At 40.0% G+C, this 15,672-nt stretch overlaps 2 protein-coding genes across 7 annotated transcripts in view; both read right to left on the reverse strand.

Moving 5' to 3' along the window:
• chd9 (chromodomain helicase DNA binding protein 9) overlaps positions 1-7,881 on the reverse strand; it is a 74,127-nt gene extending 66,246 nt beyond the window's left edge. For 2 of the 3 annotated variants that reach the window (XM_076876539.1, XM_004539681.4), the window contains exons 1-2: positions 7,620-7,881; positions 3,170-4,817 (exon numbers count right to left, since the gene is read on the reverse strand). In XM_076876539.1, coding sequence (XP_076732654.1) covers positions 3,170-4,708 — 1,539 coding nt within the window. In that variant the 5' untranslated portion in view covers positions 4,709-4,817; positions 7,620-7,881. Of the gene's footprint in view, positions 1-3,169; positions 4,818-6,841; positions 6,986-7,619 lie in introns of those variants that run through there. The other variant, XM_014413711.4, reaches the window with a different exon arrangement.
• A 398-nt stretch (positions 7,882-8,279) lies between these two features.
• Positions 8,280-14,825, reverse strand: aktip (akt interacting protein). 4 transcript variants are annotated; one of them, XM_004539678.3, is made up of 10 exons: positions 14,719-14,825; positions 13,866-13,990; positions 12,275-12,486; positions 12,024-12,088; positions 11,815-11,915; positions 11,526-11,614; positions 10,331-10,429; positions 9,980-10,087; positions 9,788-9,848; positions 8,280-9,674 (listed from the first exon to the last, which is right to left on the reverse strand). In XM_004539678.3, the coding sequence occupies exons 2-10, from the start codon at positions 13,911-13,913 to the stop codon at positions 9,567-9,569; spliced, it is 891 nt and encodes a 296-aa protein (XP_004539735.1). In that variant the 5' UTR covers positions 13,914-13,990; positions 14,719-14,825; the 3' UTR covers positions 8,280-9,566. The 4 variants fall into 4 exon arrangements, with proteins under 4 accessions (XP_004539735.1, XP_023008594.1, XP_004539734.1 ...); XM_023152826.3 differs by having other exon boundaries at positions 13,866-13,986; positions 14,622-14,803; XM_004539677.4 differs by having other exon boundaries at positions 14,622-14,803.
• Between the last annotated feature and the right edge of the window lie 847 nt (positions 14,826-15,672).

The raw sequence follows: 15,672 nt of genomic DNA on the forward strand, positions 1-15,672 counted from the left end.
TACGCTTTGTGTTTACATCTTTGTGCAGAATCCGTGTACCTGCTCTCATTTACTGTTTTAGCTGTTTGGTGGTTGTTGAAATTTTATGAGGTTTAACCTGAAATTCTGGCTTTTCGGGCAAAATAAATTTATATTACAAAATCGATTCACGATTTTAATGAATCGATATCACGTTATCCAAGCCAGAATCTATTTTAATCGATAAATCGATTATCAAAACCCACCCCTAGTGGTTAGCACTGCTGCCTCACAGCGTAAAGGACCACACAGTTTGCATGTTCTCCCCTGTGCTTGTGTGGGTTCTCTCAGGGTTCCTCTCACAGTCCAAAGACATGCAATTAGTTGGGTTAAGTTAATTGCAGATAGGTCTGACTATGAGTGTGAATGGTTCTCTGTTTCTCTGTGTACAACCTGACCAGGGTGTACTCTGCCTCTCGCCCTATGGTAGCTGAGATAGGCTCCAGCCACCCCCAAGCAAACAAAGGACTTTGTGTTTAAGTACAACTGAATTTGGCATTGTGAATCTTTTAGTTCTATTGGTATTGGTACCAACTACTAAATTTCTAGTACTGTAAAATCCCCAGTCATCACTAGCTCTAGTTTCATTATTGCTTTTACTACTGGATCAAGATGCTGAGAATTAGAGATGAACCCTCAGAATTTTCCCACGCCTAAAAAAATAAATAATAATGTAGTATGATCTAATTGATTATTTACTCAAATTTGCAACTTAGTGTAGAGATGAAATGACCAGAAGAAAGGTACTTTTTAGTTTACCCATGTTTAAGGAACAAACTAAACAATTACCAAATGACCAAAGAAATGCGAATCATGAGAATCAGCCCACTAGCATGGAATACATGTTGCCAAATTGATTCATGGAAATAAAACAAGAGTTCTACACATATCTAGTAGTAGCTGAAATACTGCTGTGGTATAATTTTCTGTCACTGTGACAAAATGTGGTACTATTGCTTCTGGAATAGCAGGAACTATTCCAATGTTGTCTTGAGTACATCTGGCAACCGTTTATGTTTGAGGACTGATTTTTGTCAACACTACAGTCGTTCAAAACCAAGTCCAGAAACGTAACAGGTATGTAGCAAAAACCAAAATGGGTGTGGTTCAACCTTTGCTTATGTAATAATGCAGAAATTGCTACCAGGTAGGGTGTACCCAGCCTCTTGCCCTATGACAGCTGGGATCATGGGCTGCCCTTCCACTAAGCGAAAGAGGATAACCAAAGCTATCTCACTGATTTAATGTCAGTATGCTGACAGACATGATATTTGATTTGGTTCCATTGCAAGAAGGTCTGTTGTTTATTTTTAAATTTATTTCAACCGAACTTTGACATTTTCTAAATATTTAATTATGTAAAAGTACAGAATATTGAAACCTGTGATAAGTCTTAAATCTTAACCCTGGCGAGTCATTACATCTGTAGCTGACCATTACAAACATTGGAAATCCTAATTAGCCACATTCACTGTGGGGGAGTGAAGAGTGGGCCGCTATCCCCTGATGCCTTGCCTGTTCAGCAAACACACTATCAGCAGGCTCTTCACACATCAGTGCACATGAATAGCACAGTCAGCCTGTAAGCATCAACACAGGGCTGGATGTTGACACAGACAGGGAGAGGCTTGTTCATATGGCTGTGGTTCATGGCCCCATTTCAATCAAGGACCTTTGCAGATGAGCAAATGGCCTGTGTGGATGAGCTCTGGTTTAGGCGCAGCACCAGTTTTGTTATCACCTGCTGAATGCTGGGGTATAGATGAGCTACTCAAAACACAAGTTTTGTTTTGGCTCTGGGGCATATATTTGCTTTTAAAATTGGGGAGACATAATGGACCTGCTGCTAGTAAGAGGTCCCTGTTTACAGAGATTTAAATGAGTCACTCAAACACATACTATAAAATTGTAGTAATATAAGTGTTTACTACACTAGGGTAAGTGCAGATACAGACAAAGGTGAGGTTGGTACAATATTGCCAAACAACACTTCTGTACGGTTAGTGGTTATGAGATGTTTTGTCAGTAGAGGGCCATAGGAAACACAAGTGCTTTTATGGTTTTAAAAAAGTGCCTATATATAAAGCGTGCCTTAAAATAATAATTTTCATTGTTTTAGTAACAAAAATTCTGAAATCTAACACAAATGTTCTCAAAAGAAAACACAAAAATATGTTTCTATCTACATATGCACATAAAGTGTGCAGAGCATGATGAAAGGTCTGTGACTTTAGCTGGTGGTCATGTGTCACTCATGGGCGATGGTAGTGCATGGATGCTGCTAAGTTACAAGCCATCTGAGGTCCAGGAACCGCCTGAAGCCTGTTACAGCCAGCTAATGCATTCACCCAACCTCCCCCTCCGCTTCTCTTCTCTCTGTCATGCTCTTCCTCTCTGTCTCTTTCCCTCCCTTTCTTTCCTAAGCTCTCCTTTTTCCATGAGCTGCTGCCCTCTCCATCTCTCAAACCCCCTCCCCCGCTCTGAAGTGCTAACCACTCTCCTTCACCGTGCTCTTTTCCTACCGCTCACTCTCTCACACGTGCACACGCACTCACGCACAGACACACACAGAAACTGTGGCAGCTACCACAACAGCGTGCAACCTCCCCCACACTCCAGCGAGGCAGTGTGCAAGTGCTTCTGGCTTGCCCTGACCCACATCTTGATATAGCCCTAAGTATGCTTACAGCTAAGTCCTGAAGACTCTCCTGCCACTCTTAGCCTAATCAGGCCTGAGCTGCTGTCAGTGCACTGCCCAGACAGACAGGCCAGGTTGGACTGACCATTATCATTTTCAGATAGCTTTCAGACTGCCCAAGATACACCTTCCCCTTTCCACTGCTGATTGCAGGTTTTCTACTAGGCAAGCACATGTTCTACCTGAGATAGCTAAGCATTATATGAGTGGCCGAATTCTGTGCCATAATATGGAAAGAAGAAAATATTTCTCCATTATTAAAGAAAAAAAATATTTAAAATTGTGAAATTCAACACATCACTGTTTCATTTCATTCAGCTTATTCATTTTCATTCTTGTCACTGACTATAACTTAGAAATGGGTGTTAAGTATGAGGTGTATGGTTATATATAAAGATCAGTGCAGTGCCTTTAAACAAATGCTTTAGGAACAAAAAGGATGAAATGTGTTACCTTATCTTCACTGTACTCAATGGGTGATGGTTTCCTGTACTCAATTCCAATCTCCTGAGTAGTATCAGTCCAGCCACAGTTAGATTTGTCCTCTTGCTTAAAAACATGCTCAAGCTGGGGCAGTAGGTCAGGCAGGAGGTCAGGAGGCTCCAGGCCATCCAAGTCTTCATCATGAGCTGCTGATGGTAAAAGGCTGTCTCCCAAAGCTTGGTATCCATTAGTGTTGATAACCCTACAACTCTGAGGCTGCTCAGAAGGCAGGTGGGTGGTGATGTTGGGGTAGGGTCGCATAGATTCACCAAACAGCTCAGATGACTTGCAGTTTCCTTGGGTTTCTCTGGAGCAACGTATAGCACGGAAAGGACATTCCTCTGCCTGGCTAATTGGGGTCCTAGTGTGCTGCTGACTCAAATGTGCAGTGGATGAAAACTGGCATGGTGTCCCTGTAAGTTCGGGTATTGTAGAAGTGAGTGGTGCAGTGGTGTTGCTGGGCCTAGACACCGAGGCTGAGGACAAAGATTGCTCATTGAGACTGGGTAATTCTGGCTCCCCAGGATAAGTAGGGTACTGAGTTGGTTGATAAGCTCTGGCAGAACTGACAGAGCATATGGGCAGGGAATGAACCATAGATGATGAGTGCATGGGAAAGGACAGGTTAGATTCTTCCAGTCCTGTTCCAGGGAAAGCTTGACATTCCCTGACCAACTGGTAGTTACCTTGCTGTGGCTGTGTTTGCAAGCAAGTTGCAGTCATAGAAGCATTCTGACTTTCCAAATAATGCTTACTTGGAAGAGCTCTTGAGTGGAACTGCTGCTCTCTCACAGTTAGTTGGCGCTGAACCTGCTGCTGAGTGTGGTGAATTTGCTGTTGGCTGCTGGACTGGCCTCCCTGGTGAAACGGGAAATTGTGATGCTGCTGCTGCAGGGACACAGTCTGTGTGTTAATTTGTTGGTGCTGGTTTAACAGCTGTTGCTGATGACTTTGCTGTTGTTGCAGCTGCTGCTGTCGCATTCTGTGCTGCTGCTCCTCTTGCTGATAACAGGGATGGTGCTGTGTTTGATGTCTGCCATGAAGTTGCTGGCTTTGTAGTTGTTGCTGTTGATGACAAAGCTGCTGTTGAGGTAAGGCCTGGTACATGTTCCCATTCTGGTCTTGGTTACCCCACATCGGACTGCCACTGTTACAGAAGAGCCCATTGGATTGAGGAACTTGACTCATGGGAGCATTATGGTATGAGCCATGTTGCTCTGTAATCATGCCTTCACTTATGCCCTGAGAACCAGAAAATGCCTGAGCCACATTGGCCTTAATGTCAATGTAATGACCCATTGACTGGCTGTAACTAGGCATAGCTTGTTGGGTAGAAGCTGGTGGCATCATGTCTTGATGCTTCCCAGGGCCAAGAGGCTCCACTTGGAGCGGTTCAAAGTCAGCAGTAAGATTTAGCTCATCCACGAGTGATGGTGCTGAAGCGAAGCCATCGTCATCCAGCCCTTCCAAACCTCCACCAAAGAGGCTAGGGTCATTAAAGAAGTCCATGGTGGAGGCTGGAGGATGACTGGAACCTCTGGAACACCAATGGATCCAAACTGGTCCCCAAATGCCTCTCTTTAGAGCTACAGCATGCCGACTATATAGTTTTCATGCCCTAAAATGAAGAGAAAAAAATATAAATTATAATACTTATATCAGATGATAAAGTTTCAGCTGGTAATCTATGGCCTACATCAGATTTCATTTGGTAAAAAAAAAAACTTATTAGCATAATCAACCTTTAAACACATGCACAAATAATTTCCAGTTAAAAGATGACACAACAGTTTATCAAGTATATTTTTGTCCACCATATTGAACTTTGTCATCCACTTCATCATCAATGATGCATTCTTTGAGAGCAGTAAAACTGCATGACTCTATCAATCTGACATATAAAAGCACTTATCCAAGTGAAGGCTATGTCATGGTTCTGGAGAAACTTGGTACTGTCAGTTATCTGTCAGCATTGCCTTTCATGTGTGCAGCAAAGCAGCTGGTGCAAACCAACCGCCAGCCACCAGCAGGTGCCTCTTCCTGTACCCCCACCCTTTTCAAATACACACATACGCACAAATGCGCCTCAACCCCCTACCTTCACAACCAATGAAGCTGCCTGCCCTGCTACTGCAGAATGTGTGGGAGGTGCAGACAGCTGATAGAATTTCAACAGCTAAGGACAGAGGCAAAGGAGGCCCTTTAAGCATGCGCATGTGCGTGTTCTGCAACCACAGACCAGCGGAAGATGACAGAAGCCTACCGAGGTCAGTTATTATGCTGACTTAACATGCACACAGGCACACAAATGAACACAGACATTTGTCCCATATTTTTGTCTGGCATCTTTTTCTTTATCACAGCATATATTTAAAATAATAGCCATGCTAGTAAATGGTTTAACATAACATTCTACCAGCATAAAAAAAATTATGGTGCTCTCAACTACTGACTGTGTGATTTGTTATCAGAGACACCAGCCTAATATGGATAATATTATGCAAAAAACAACAACAACAGAGCAATGTGCACAAGCTAATAAACTAAAAAATGATTCCTAAAAAAGATAAAGTCATAAGTTTGATTTTTCTTGTTTAACTGGCAGTTATCCAGCTGCTGCTGCAGTTTTGTGATGGCTATAAGAAAAGCCCACCTAAAAAATCCTTTTGACTAAGTGATTCTAACAGCCAACTTCTCTGTATGCAAGTTAAGTTCACCTTAAGGTGAACCAGCATAGGTGGCCTGCTTGGCCCATAGCAACAGAAATGTCTACATGAACTCTCAGAGTTAAACAGTTCCACTTGCTACATTACGAGTTTTATAGTGACTTTATAACGTTACTAACATCAAACCTGAGAAATGTGTAATCTCATATATTAACAAACAATTCATAACATTCTCACCACCTCATGCCACTGCTTTGCATTTTGAAAGCAATATTTAAATCTTAAATTAAACATACAGAGAAAGGAAATCTACTTTACTGTACTATCACTACATTTCCTTTTAAGACTCATTGTCATGCACATTACCACTCTCCCCACTAACCAAAAGTCAATTCACACAGGCATGAAGCAATTCCTGTTTTCACATTGGGCTGTTCTTCAAGCTCAAGACTCTCTCCAGTGCTTTCTCTAGTGATCATTATGTTTATTGGGAAATCATGTGACTGCCATGTAATTACTTGTCAGTTTTAAGTTTCTGTAGATCCCTATCTATATGCAGGTTCCCTATAGCTAAACCAAGCAACTGCTAACCTTCAAACGCCACCCATCTGGCTCCGAGGCATAGACCAGTCCCCTCTCCCCTCTGATGCTTTCCAGCTGTTTCCTTCATAATTGTGACGTTGTGAGCACCATCCAGGCACGTGCAACTCATGCCTAATATCAACATGAACTGTGTTTATAAACTGCTCCTGAAATTTGGGGAGATGTCCGTGTAAAACTAACAAAATTGAAACAATATCAATTTAACTGAAAGTTGAAGCAAAAGCTAAGCGCGTATACGAACGCTTTTCAGTCCACTTTTAGGAAACTTCCAAGGTTGTTATTGGTAAAGTGTCTCAGTTGGCGACATGGCTATACCTCTGTGGTGTTTTCAAAGCCCTTAAGCGACCATGTTTAAGCAAGACACCGAGCTCACCTCTTGAGTTAATATCATCCTCTTCATCTTCCCTCAGAAATGGCTACAGCCTCTGCGAGCGCGGTGGTTGATAAGCCGACGAGGCGGCAATGTGTTGCGCTACTTTAAGCGCAACTGCTCGGCGAGCGGAAAGAAAATGAACGCACGTGGAACATTTGAGTTTTAGATATAAAACTGTTTGTCGAGGTGCGCACGTGCACTCGACCCGTATAACCTAAGGATTCAAAAGGTGTCGTGACGCTGCTCACAGAAGAAGATAGGGAGGGGGAGGGGGCCGGAGATGGATGGAGAGGTCGTCAATGATTGTGACCGTGATAACAGCCAACTACTTTATCCTCGCCTGACTTTCGTTTTCATTTCAAATAACCTGTCGAAGTATTGGCACTGTTAAGTACATCGGCGTCCACATTCAAGTGCCATGCTGCTTTGAGCCCGGCTGGTCGCTGTCAGTTCAGGACCACCATGACCAAGAAGAACCCACCAAGGAGTACTTTGGAGACACGCGCATTTACATGTAGGCGTCAAACTCTGAAAAAGTACGATGATATTTGCTGCTTTCGATGCGAATTCAAAGAAAACAAACAAGTTTTTGGCTCCTGAACACCCTTGCTTCTACAGGGAAGATACACAGCCAGCTAGGCGGTGTGTCATCAGACAGCTGAGGCGACCCTCATTGACTCACTGTCCGAAATTTGACAGCTACTTGACTGTATGAAACAGAAGCCCACAAGTCCAAACGCGTCTCAGAAAAGTCAACGTAATTAGCGCAGTTTCTTACCTGAAAGAACCACAAAGCGCAGCTCCAGACGCCAATGAAGACAGAGTGGTATTAGCGAAGTTGTTACTGTGTTGTTAGTTGTACTCCTGCTGGCGACCACGGCACAGCGGCTCTGCTGCTGCTGCTGACGTGACTGTGATAACGCCGCATTTGCATATTAGTAACCCTCTCTGTGATTGGACCGCTGACAATTTGCCAAAATCACTAATTTCCATGTTAAATTAAAAACCGGTTCACCAACTGTGACTACTTTGAGGACGGTGGCGCCAGGGCGTTGCTGATTAAATCATGTCATCGTTTGTAAAGTTGCTGTGTTGACAGAGTGCACAAGATGGCCGCGTCTAAACCGGAGCCAATCCGGAGAGGTTTTATATTCGCACATGTACCCTAGTCTGTCCTCAGTGCGAACGTGACAGGAGCCGGAGATGCTTTCAGCTGTGGGTACATAACGCCATCTGTTGCCAGAGGGAAATACTTCGCTAAAATAAGTAACTTCAAATTTGAACGTAGTTTTCTTTGATAGAATCATTTCTAGTATAACAGAAATCGCCACTTTGTATCAGTAACTGTATTGAGTAATTATGTTTGAAATACGTTTCTTGTAATCAGGTTTTCATTAGTTCAAAACAAACACTTGAAAAAAAAATACATAAACATACATAGCTTTTAAAAATCCTTTTATTGATTTCAAAGAATACCGTTTCAATTTCAAACCTAAGCAGTCAAGAACAAATGGTTCACGCATCAACACATCTGAACTTCTGAAGAGCCCAAATGGCATCATGTAAATTACAATTATTGTTACAACTTTCCCTCTTACAGCAGCTCAAACAACTTTGGCCAACATACCTGCTGTGCTCATTTCTTTATTGAATTTATACTGATTTTAAATCTATTTTCCTACAGTATTTCCAAATACAGCAATCAAGCCAAATTCCTCTGCTTGAAGACTTCAAGTTTGAACTGACACTGGCCTGTAACTAAAGAATATGAAGCACCCCAGTTTATTACCATCCTATTTTGCTGTTCAGAGTGTCCTAAATAACTAAACTTTATCAAAATAAAGGCGTTTGTCTTCCAGACTTCTGTAATTCTAGAGTAACGTCATTTATTTGGGAGTAATTTACAATTATCTACAAAAAAAAGGAAAAAAAAAAAAGACATTCTCTTACAGAGCACCAATGCAGATGTCTCTTAAACCTCAGCATAGAATCCATTATTTACACATCAAACCTTTAATAACCAATGATATATATATATATAAAACATTCAAAATTATTTCAAATCTGGCAAAATACATAAGCTTACTTACTTAGAATCTTATTTAAAACCATATTTGCCAACTCTGCTGCAAAGTAAGACAACCGTTTACACAGTGGAAATAAAAAATAACTCATTGTCCAATAAAACACAAATATAAAGCAAATGTCAACCTAACTTGGTAATAGAGGAGGATGTGACAGGGGGTTTTTTTTCCCCACCAACACAGCTGTGATTAAACATTCCGAGTCTTACAAATAAACAGTCCTGAGCCAAATTGAACAAGTGGTATTGATATGCAATCCACTGTACTTACAATAAGAATGAAAATAATTTCACTCACATCGTCCACAGCCTTTTGCAGCTGTATGTCATAACGTAACTAAATATGTGAATGGATAAGAAAACGAAAATGAGAATGTACTTTGATTGCATCTTACCCTAAAGGATGTTGACGCATCCATTTGTCATTGTTGATTTAAATATGATACAAACTTGGTTTCCTTTTTCTAAAACTCTTTGAGGCCTAAAAAAAAGCTTTTAAAGCCAAGCAATAAATGTGAAGAGCTAATATAAAGTTGCCAACTACCAAGGTTCTACTTTCACACAGATGGCTGATGCAAGCCTGTGGCATGGAATCTGATGCTTCTGACTCCCTCTAGTGGCCACTATCTTGACATTGCAGATTCAGCTCTGGGGAGGATTGTCTTCTTTGCTGAAGGGCTGTGTCGAGCCAGGCTTTACCCAAGACAAACCCGATGCCTGAGATGCCTTGTGGTGATCCTCAGGTCGTCTCTAGGGCAACAACAACAAATTAAAAGCTGCATAATAAGAATCACCAGATAAAATATGCAGATTAAACTCTCTCCTGCTTCGAAAGTGCAAAGTTTTAATTTAGCAAAACTTACCTTGTATGTGAACATCCTGTCTTTTGCTTCTTCATGTACAGCTGGGTTCCATGGGGAAAAACTGAAACCAATGGATCAAAGTGGAGAACCGAACACAAGATAATTTTTTCCCTCTTTAGAGTTTTAACAAACACACACACTTTTTTCCTTATTGTGGTCAGCACTAGAATGTGAAATGGACAGTTGACCAACCTTATTGCGTAGGGATCATCGATCTTTGGCTGATCAAAAAGATGACTGTTGCATAGTTTCACACTATCTACCACTTTGCTTTTGAACAACTGCACATCCTTCTCGTAGCTGGGGAAAAAGAAAGAAAAAAAAAAAAAAGCAAGTGTCAAACTTATTTAGCTAGAAACATCACTTTGCACCGAGTGCTAAAAGACCAGTTTCTTAGTCGAGATTTTAATTATGTTTTTCTATAAATGACTAACAAGATTTTTTTTTTTTTTAACATTTTCAGAGGAAAAATAAAATATACACACACAACAAGTTCCATTAAAGGAAAAAAAAAAAGGCAAAAACCAAGAATGTTAAACTCACAGTACAGCAGCCTCTGGGTTGAGTGGGTCTGTGGTGTTAATCTTGTAAAAAACTGTACGTGCATACATCAGGACTTGCCAGATGTGGTTGTGATTCCGTCTACACACACACACAGGTGGATGAAGTCAGTAAATGTTTGATTTATTTTAATTCAGTTACATATCGTATATAGAGAGCCAAAAAAATAAAAAATAAAAAATAAAATTACTGTGGCCCCAAGGTGCTTTATATTGCAGCATAAAGCACATATAATATTACTTTATGAATTAGTTGGTGTCACTAAGATGATTCCAGTGCAGCAGAGAGAAATACTAAGTTTGTTGAAGAAAACTTGCTAGCAAGCAGGTAATTTGTAAGTTAACTCTGCTTCAGGAACAGATGAGTTTTCCTCTGTTAACAAACAGAGCTGTTAGCTACATCTGCATCATGGAGGAGTGCCAAGATGCCTTTAAATGCAAAACTTGTACTACAGTCCATGCCACTGTCAGTCCTTGCTGAATAGCATAATAAACTTGTTTTTACTGCCTTGTGCGTAGTTCAGTTTTTGATAACGTCGAGAAGCACAGCTAGTCATGGCATACAGTTTTTGGATTTGTGTTACTTTTCAGAATCACGTTTCCTGGTGCATATCTCTCTCTCTCTCATATTTTACACCTGTTCAACTGTATGTTACAGCAAATATCTCAGGCAATCGCATGACAGTAAATCAGTCAGGCATGTAAACCTGGTGACGTGCTGAATTTCAAACCAAACATAAGAATGGGAAAGAAAAGTGATTTAAATGACTTTGAATGACTGGGTGGTAGCATGGGTGTGGGCACCAGACAAACTAGTCTGTTTGTTTAAGAAAATGCTGATCTACTGGGTTTAAAACACAGTCTAAAAATAGAAAACATCAGCAAGTGGCAGTTCTCTGCTGAAAATGCCTTGTAGGCACCAGAAGCCAGCGGCGGCCAGTTTCCTTCCAGGTGATAGAAAAGTAACAGTTACTCAAATAAGCATTTGTTACAACCAAGGTATGAAAAAGAGCACCTCTGTTGAACCTTGAAGCCTACAGCAGCAGCCCACACTGAGCTTGGTGATTCATTTAGTTGCTCAAGTTTTTCCAACCTCCCCCCCAATTCCTTCCACTTCAAAATATAATTCGAGAAAAGTAACAAAGCAAAGTACATAAGCAGAAAAATGATAAACCTACCTCCATTTGGTAAAAGCTCTTCTGACATCAAGCTCTCCAGACACAGGGTCAACAAGTGGATGGAAGACTGGTATGTCAAATACTAATTTCTGAAACAAATTGTTTGCACCATTTTTTCTTAAACCATATTTTATGACAGTTTATGTATACATCATTTATGCTGCTACTTCTTATTTATAATGACATACATCTTGCATTTTCCAATGTTTACTCTTTTTAGCTAAATCATGCAATCTCACTTTTTGGTAAGGGGCAAAATATCAAACAAGAACATTTTTTTAATACTTACAGGACACTCCCCATCTGGATAATTGTCTGGAATATACACAGTGAACTTGAAGACACCATCCTGGTACAAGCCATGTCTGATGAATATGACACCAAACCACACTAGACAGTGAGAGATGCCATTTTAGAATCACTTATCACTTTTTTTGTCTTTCCCCTGATATATAAAAAGTGATTAATTGCATGAACTTTTAAAAGTGGAATCCTTACTTAGTGCAGACTTGTAGGATGGCTGGACATAAATTCCAGGGAGCTTCTGCTTTATCACTAATGTGCTGCAGGTCACAAGAAAAATCAGAAGGGAAACCAAATAAAAACAATTTAAATGATACTGTGAAACTAGTTTAATACAAAATGTATACAGTGGGTATTTTAAAAACAAGGGCTACCAGCATATTGGAGCATGCCAAGAAATTAACAACAAACTGAAATTTAAATTCTGATACTGGACCAATACGTACAACTCAGCCAGCAGAGAGTACTCCAAGTAAAAAGGGCCATAAGAGGCATGCGTGCCATTGGCAGACTGGATTGGGGTACCCATTGGGGAAGGCTTGGTAATAGGGGCTGCATTCTTAGGAATCGGCGGAAGCTGCTTTCTGCCGAAGGGCATCCGGGCTGGACTGGCCCTCTGCTCCCCATGCCCGCTTTGTTCCTCGTTGTCAGATCTCGGCTGTTCAGGATTGAAAACATGACAGGGATCTTAACACATCAAACATTAAAGCCCATGCTATGTGGGAGGGGAAAAAAATCAGAAGGAACCCCCTCAGTCAAATTTAGATAGTGTATATAAATGCTCAAACGGTAGACCTAAGGAGTAATCCGATGGCACAGGGTAGTGACCATGTGCTGTGAGTGACCTCTCAAGTTACACTGCCCATCTGGTTTGTAGCTCGTCAGGGAGCCATGTCTAGACAAGAGCAAGCGTTTTCATGCCTAGCTGTAACGCCATCTTACTGATGACGCAAGGATGATAGGAGGAGTTGCGGTAAAGTGTCACAGTGCACTCTGAACACAAAACAGAAGAATGCTGTTTTGAATGGCAGGATACATCAGGAAGCCATAAGAAACAGTGCAAGAAATGCTTGCAATAAATATTGCACTTAAAAAAAATCACTTTAAAAAAACAAAAAAAAACAACAACCCAACAACAACAACAACAACAACAACAACGACAACAACAAAAAAACAACCCTTGACTGTAGAATGTGTTAAAATGTACCTTCAATGAGACAAACAAGGTCACTCACACCGTTTTCGTCCCTCCTAAATCCCCTCCCCACCACTGTGGGTGCTGGTGGAAATTTAGTCAAGCAGTAGCAAACTTCACCAAACACCACAACACAGAAAGAGTGGAGACTTTGTTATAATGTAGTTTTAAATCATATGGTTATAGTTAAACTTCACACAATATAAGCATATTTCCCCCAAAATGAGTGGAAAAACCACACCCTTAGGTCGAGTATGAAAGTTTTCCAGTTTAACAAGATTTGTTAACAAGCTTAACAATATGAATCCAAGTGGGAACAGGTGCGGGAATCAAGGCTGAGAAAAGACAAAGCTATACATTTTCTCAGTTTGATGTTTGTCCCCTCAAATGTTAAATTATTAGGACTATCGAAATCAAGTTTTGGCAGACAAGTACAGGTTTTATTTATTTATTTATTTATTTTAATCTTAGGAAGTGCAATCAGCAGAAATACAACCTTTGTAACCCATAGTAAGCTCTACTATACTCCAGGTTTAATAGGCAGTCAAAACATTTTATATGTGAAGATTTTAGTTAAAAAACAAAACTTACTGCACTGTTAAGTCATCAAAAATCTCCTTTGAAAAGCTCATGACTATCATGTGCAGCACATTTTAGAGAGAGGTTTCCACAGGCTTGTACATATCTGAAAGGCACCTAAGGGCAAGCTTCTGGACACTAAAGTGTTGTATCAATATCAAGTTTGCCATTTTTTCCACAAAAAATACCGAATGGGAATGGCAATGTTTACAGTATGTTTACAGCTTAAAACAAAACAAACAAAAAACCTCCACAACGTTTACCTTACGACTTGTATTGGTAGACATGCTCCAGAAGGGGTTTAAGTTCATCACTCGTTCGAGGTTCAGACTGATGTCCCTCTTTTTATGAAGGTCCCACGACAAGTAGTCTCCGGGCCATTCGCTGCCTTGGTGGAAACAGGAAATAAATGCTATAGTTGAAGTCAAACACACACAACCTAAACACGCATCTCGAAAAAAAATAAATAATAATAATAATAACAACAATAATACTAATCAAGCATCCCATGCAAATTTAGCTAGCATAGCTACTTGCCACCACAAAGTTAACACTAGGACGGGTTGTTTCGGCTAGCTTAGCTTCGTGCTAACCTAGCTGTTTCATTGAAGAAGTTTTAAAGCTTGTGTGTCTAACGTTGTTTGTCGGAGCCGTAACAAATTTTAAACTAATGTTCTGATTTTAACCAAATGTATTGTTAAAGTCTCGTTATTTCTAGTACAAGCATGAGCGATAGTGTCATTCACCACAATCTGAGATTACAGTGCTACGTTAGCAAATGTTATGGACCAGGGTGTTGCAGCTGAACGTAACATATTTCTACTTGACAGCTGGAATTTTGGCAACATAAGCGGTCAAAGCATACGACGAGTTAATTTTACCAGATTTACACAGTCTCATTTGTTTTACTTGACTTACCTAACGTCAGCTTCAGGTTTAAGGTTACATTTGACGTTGCTAACAAAACCAGTCTTTAACTGTGGATCTTGCACTTAAGAGAGCTTATTAATTAAACTCACCGTATTTGCTTGAACTGTATAAACGGCCCTTTAAATATTAATAAATGTTAAGGCGTGTTCCACCTTAATTTTCGAAGGAAAGTGCACAGCTGCTCACCATTCCTTTGGTTACCATTCCAGCTAGCTGGCTAACGTAGGTTAGCTAAATAATTTGACAAACAGAGAAACCGGAGATCAATCTAACAAATGAAGGGCGTTTTGCTGCTGTACAACGCGTCCTTATTGGTTCATAAGGAAACAAATCTTAGCAGGTGATTTGCTGGTGACTTCGTCACGTGATAGACAGCGTGCCCTTTAACACACAGGCCTCGAATTCAATGGGGACTTGGATGTTTGAAATAATAATAATAATAAATAAATCCACAAATAAATAAATCTAAAAAAATAAAAAATCTAGAGAATAATGACATCCGAAAAACCCCAGAAGAGAGCAGTTCCACCAGCACAAATATTACAGTCTTCTATTTATGGTGACTTGAATTCAAAAAAGACAAATACTGCAATGTGAAGAAAATGTTTGATGTTTAATGTTTAAAGTTTAATTTAAACATTTGCGAATAATACACCTTAAAAGTCATTGTCTGTAATGTGGATGATAATTTATGTGATAATTTCTGTACTCTAAGTAAAAAAATAAAATAATAATCATTCATATATATATATATATATATATATATATAGATAGATAGATAGATAGATAGATAGATAGATAGATAGATAGATAGATAGATAGATAGATAGATATGTTTTATTTAGGAAAAAAAGCATGTAAAACAGGCACTTTTATGATAGAGAGACATTGTAATTTATTTTGTGAATAACTCGGTGGATGAAAACATTTGTTTTCCAACCCGTCTTCTCGTCATTTTTGGTAAGTGTCATATAAATAAGGTAAAATGGACCAATTGGAAGCCAAACTCTGTTATATTTTCAACTGACATCAATGAGTTTTCTCATTCAGTTGAAAAATAAGAAGCAGCAAATAGCCTAACATTATCTAATACATATACAATTACTGACTAATGTCAACCTCTATCACCCCATGTTTCAA

Source organism: Maylandia zebra, linkage group LG1 (genome assembly GCF_041146795.1).
Source record: "Maylandia zebra isolate NMK-2024a linkage group LG1, Mzebra_GT3a, whole genome shotgun sequence".
NCBI classification, from domain to species: Eukaryota; Metazoa; Chordata; class Actinopteri; order Cichliformes; family Cichlidae; genus Maylandia; species Maylandia zebra.

Bases quoted from the DNA above. Each gene is read 5' to 3' on its own strand.
- aktip (XM_004539678.3), bottom strand. From the start codon at position 13,913: ATGAACTTAAACCCCTTCTGGAGCATGTCTACCAATACAAGTCGTAAG. The intron at 10,088-10,330 runs GTGAGTTTAACA...CTTTTTCCCCAG, and splicing joins AACCCAGAGGCTGCTGTACT to CTACGAGAAGGATGTGCAGT. The intron at 9,849-9,979 runs GTTGGTCAACTG...CATTGGTTTCAG, and splicing joins GATGATCCCTACGCAATAAG to TTTTTCCCCATGGAACCCAG.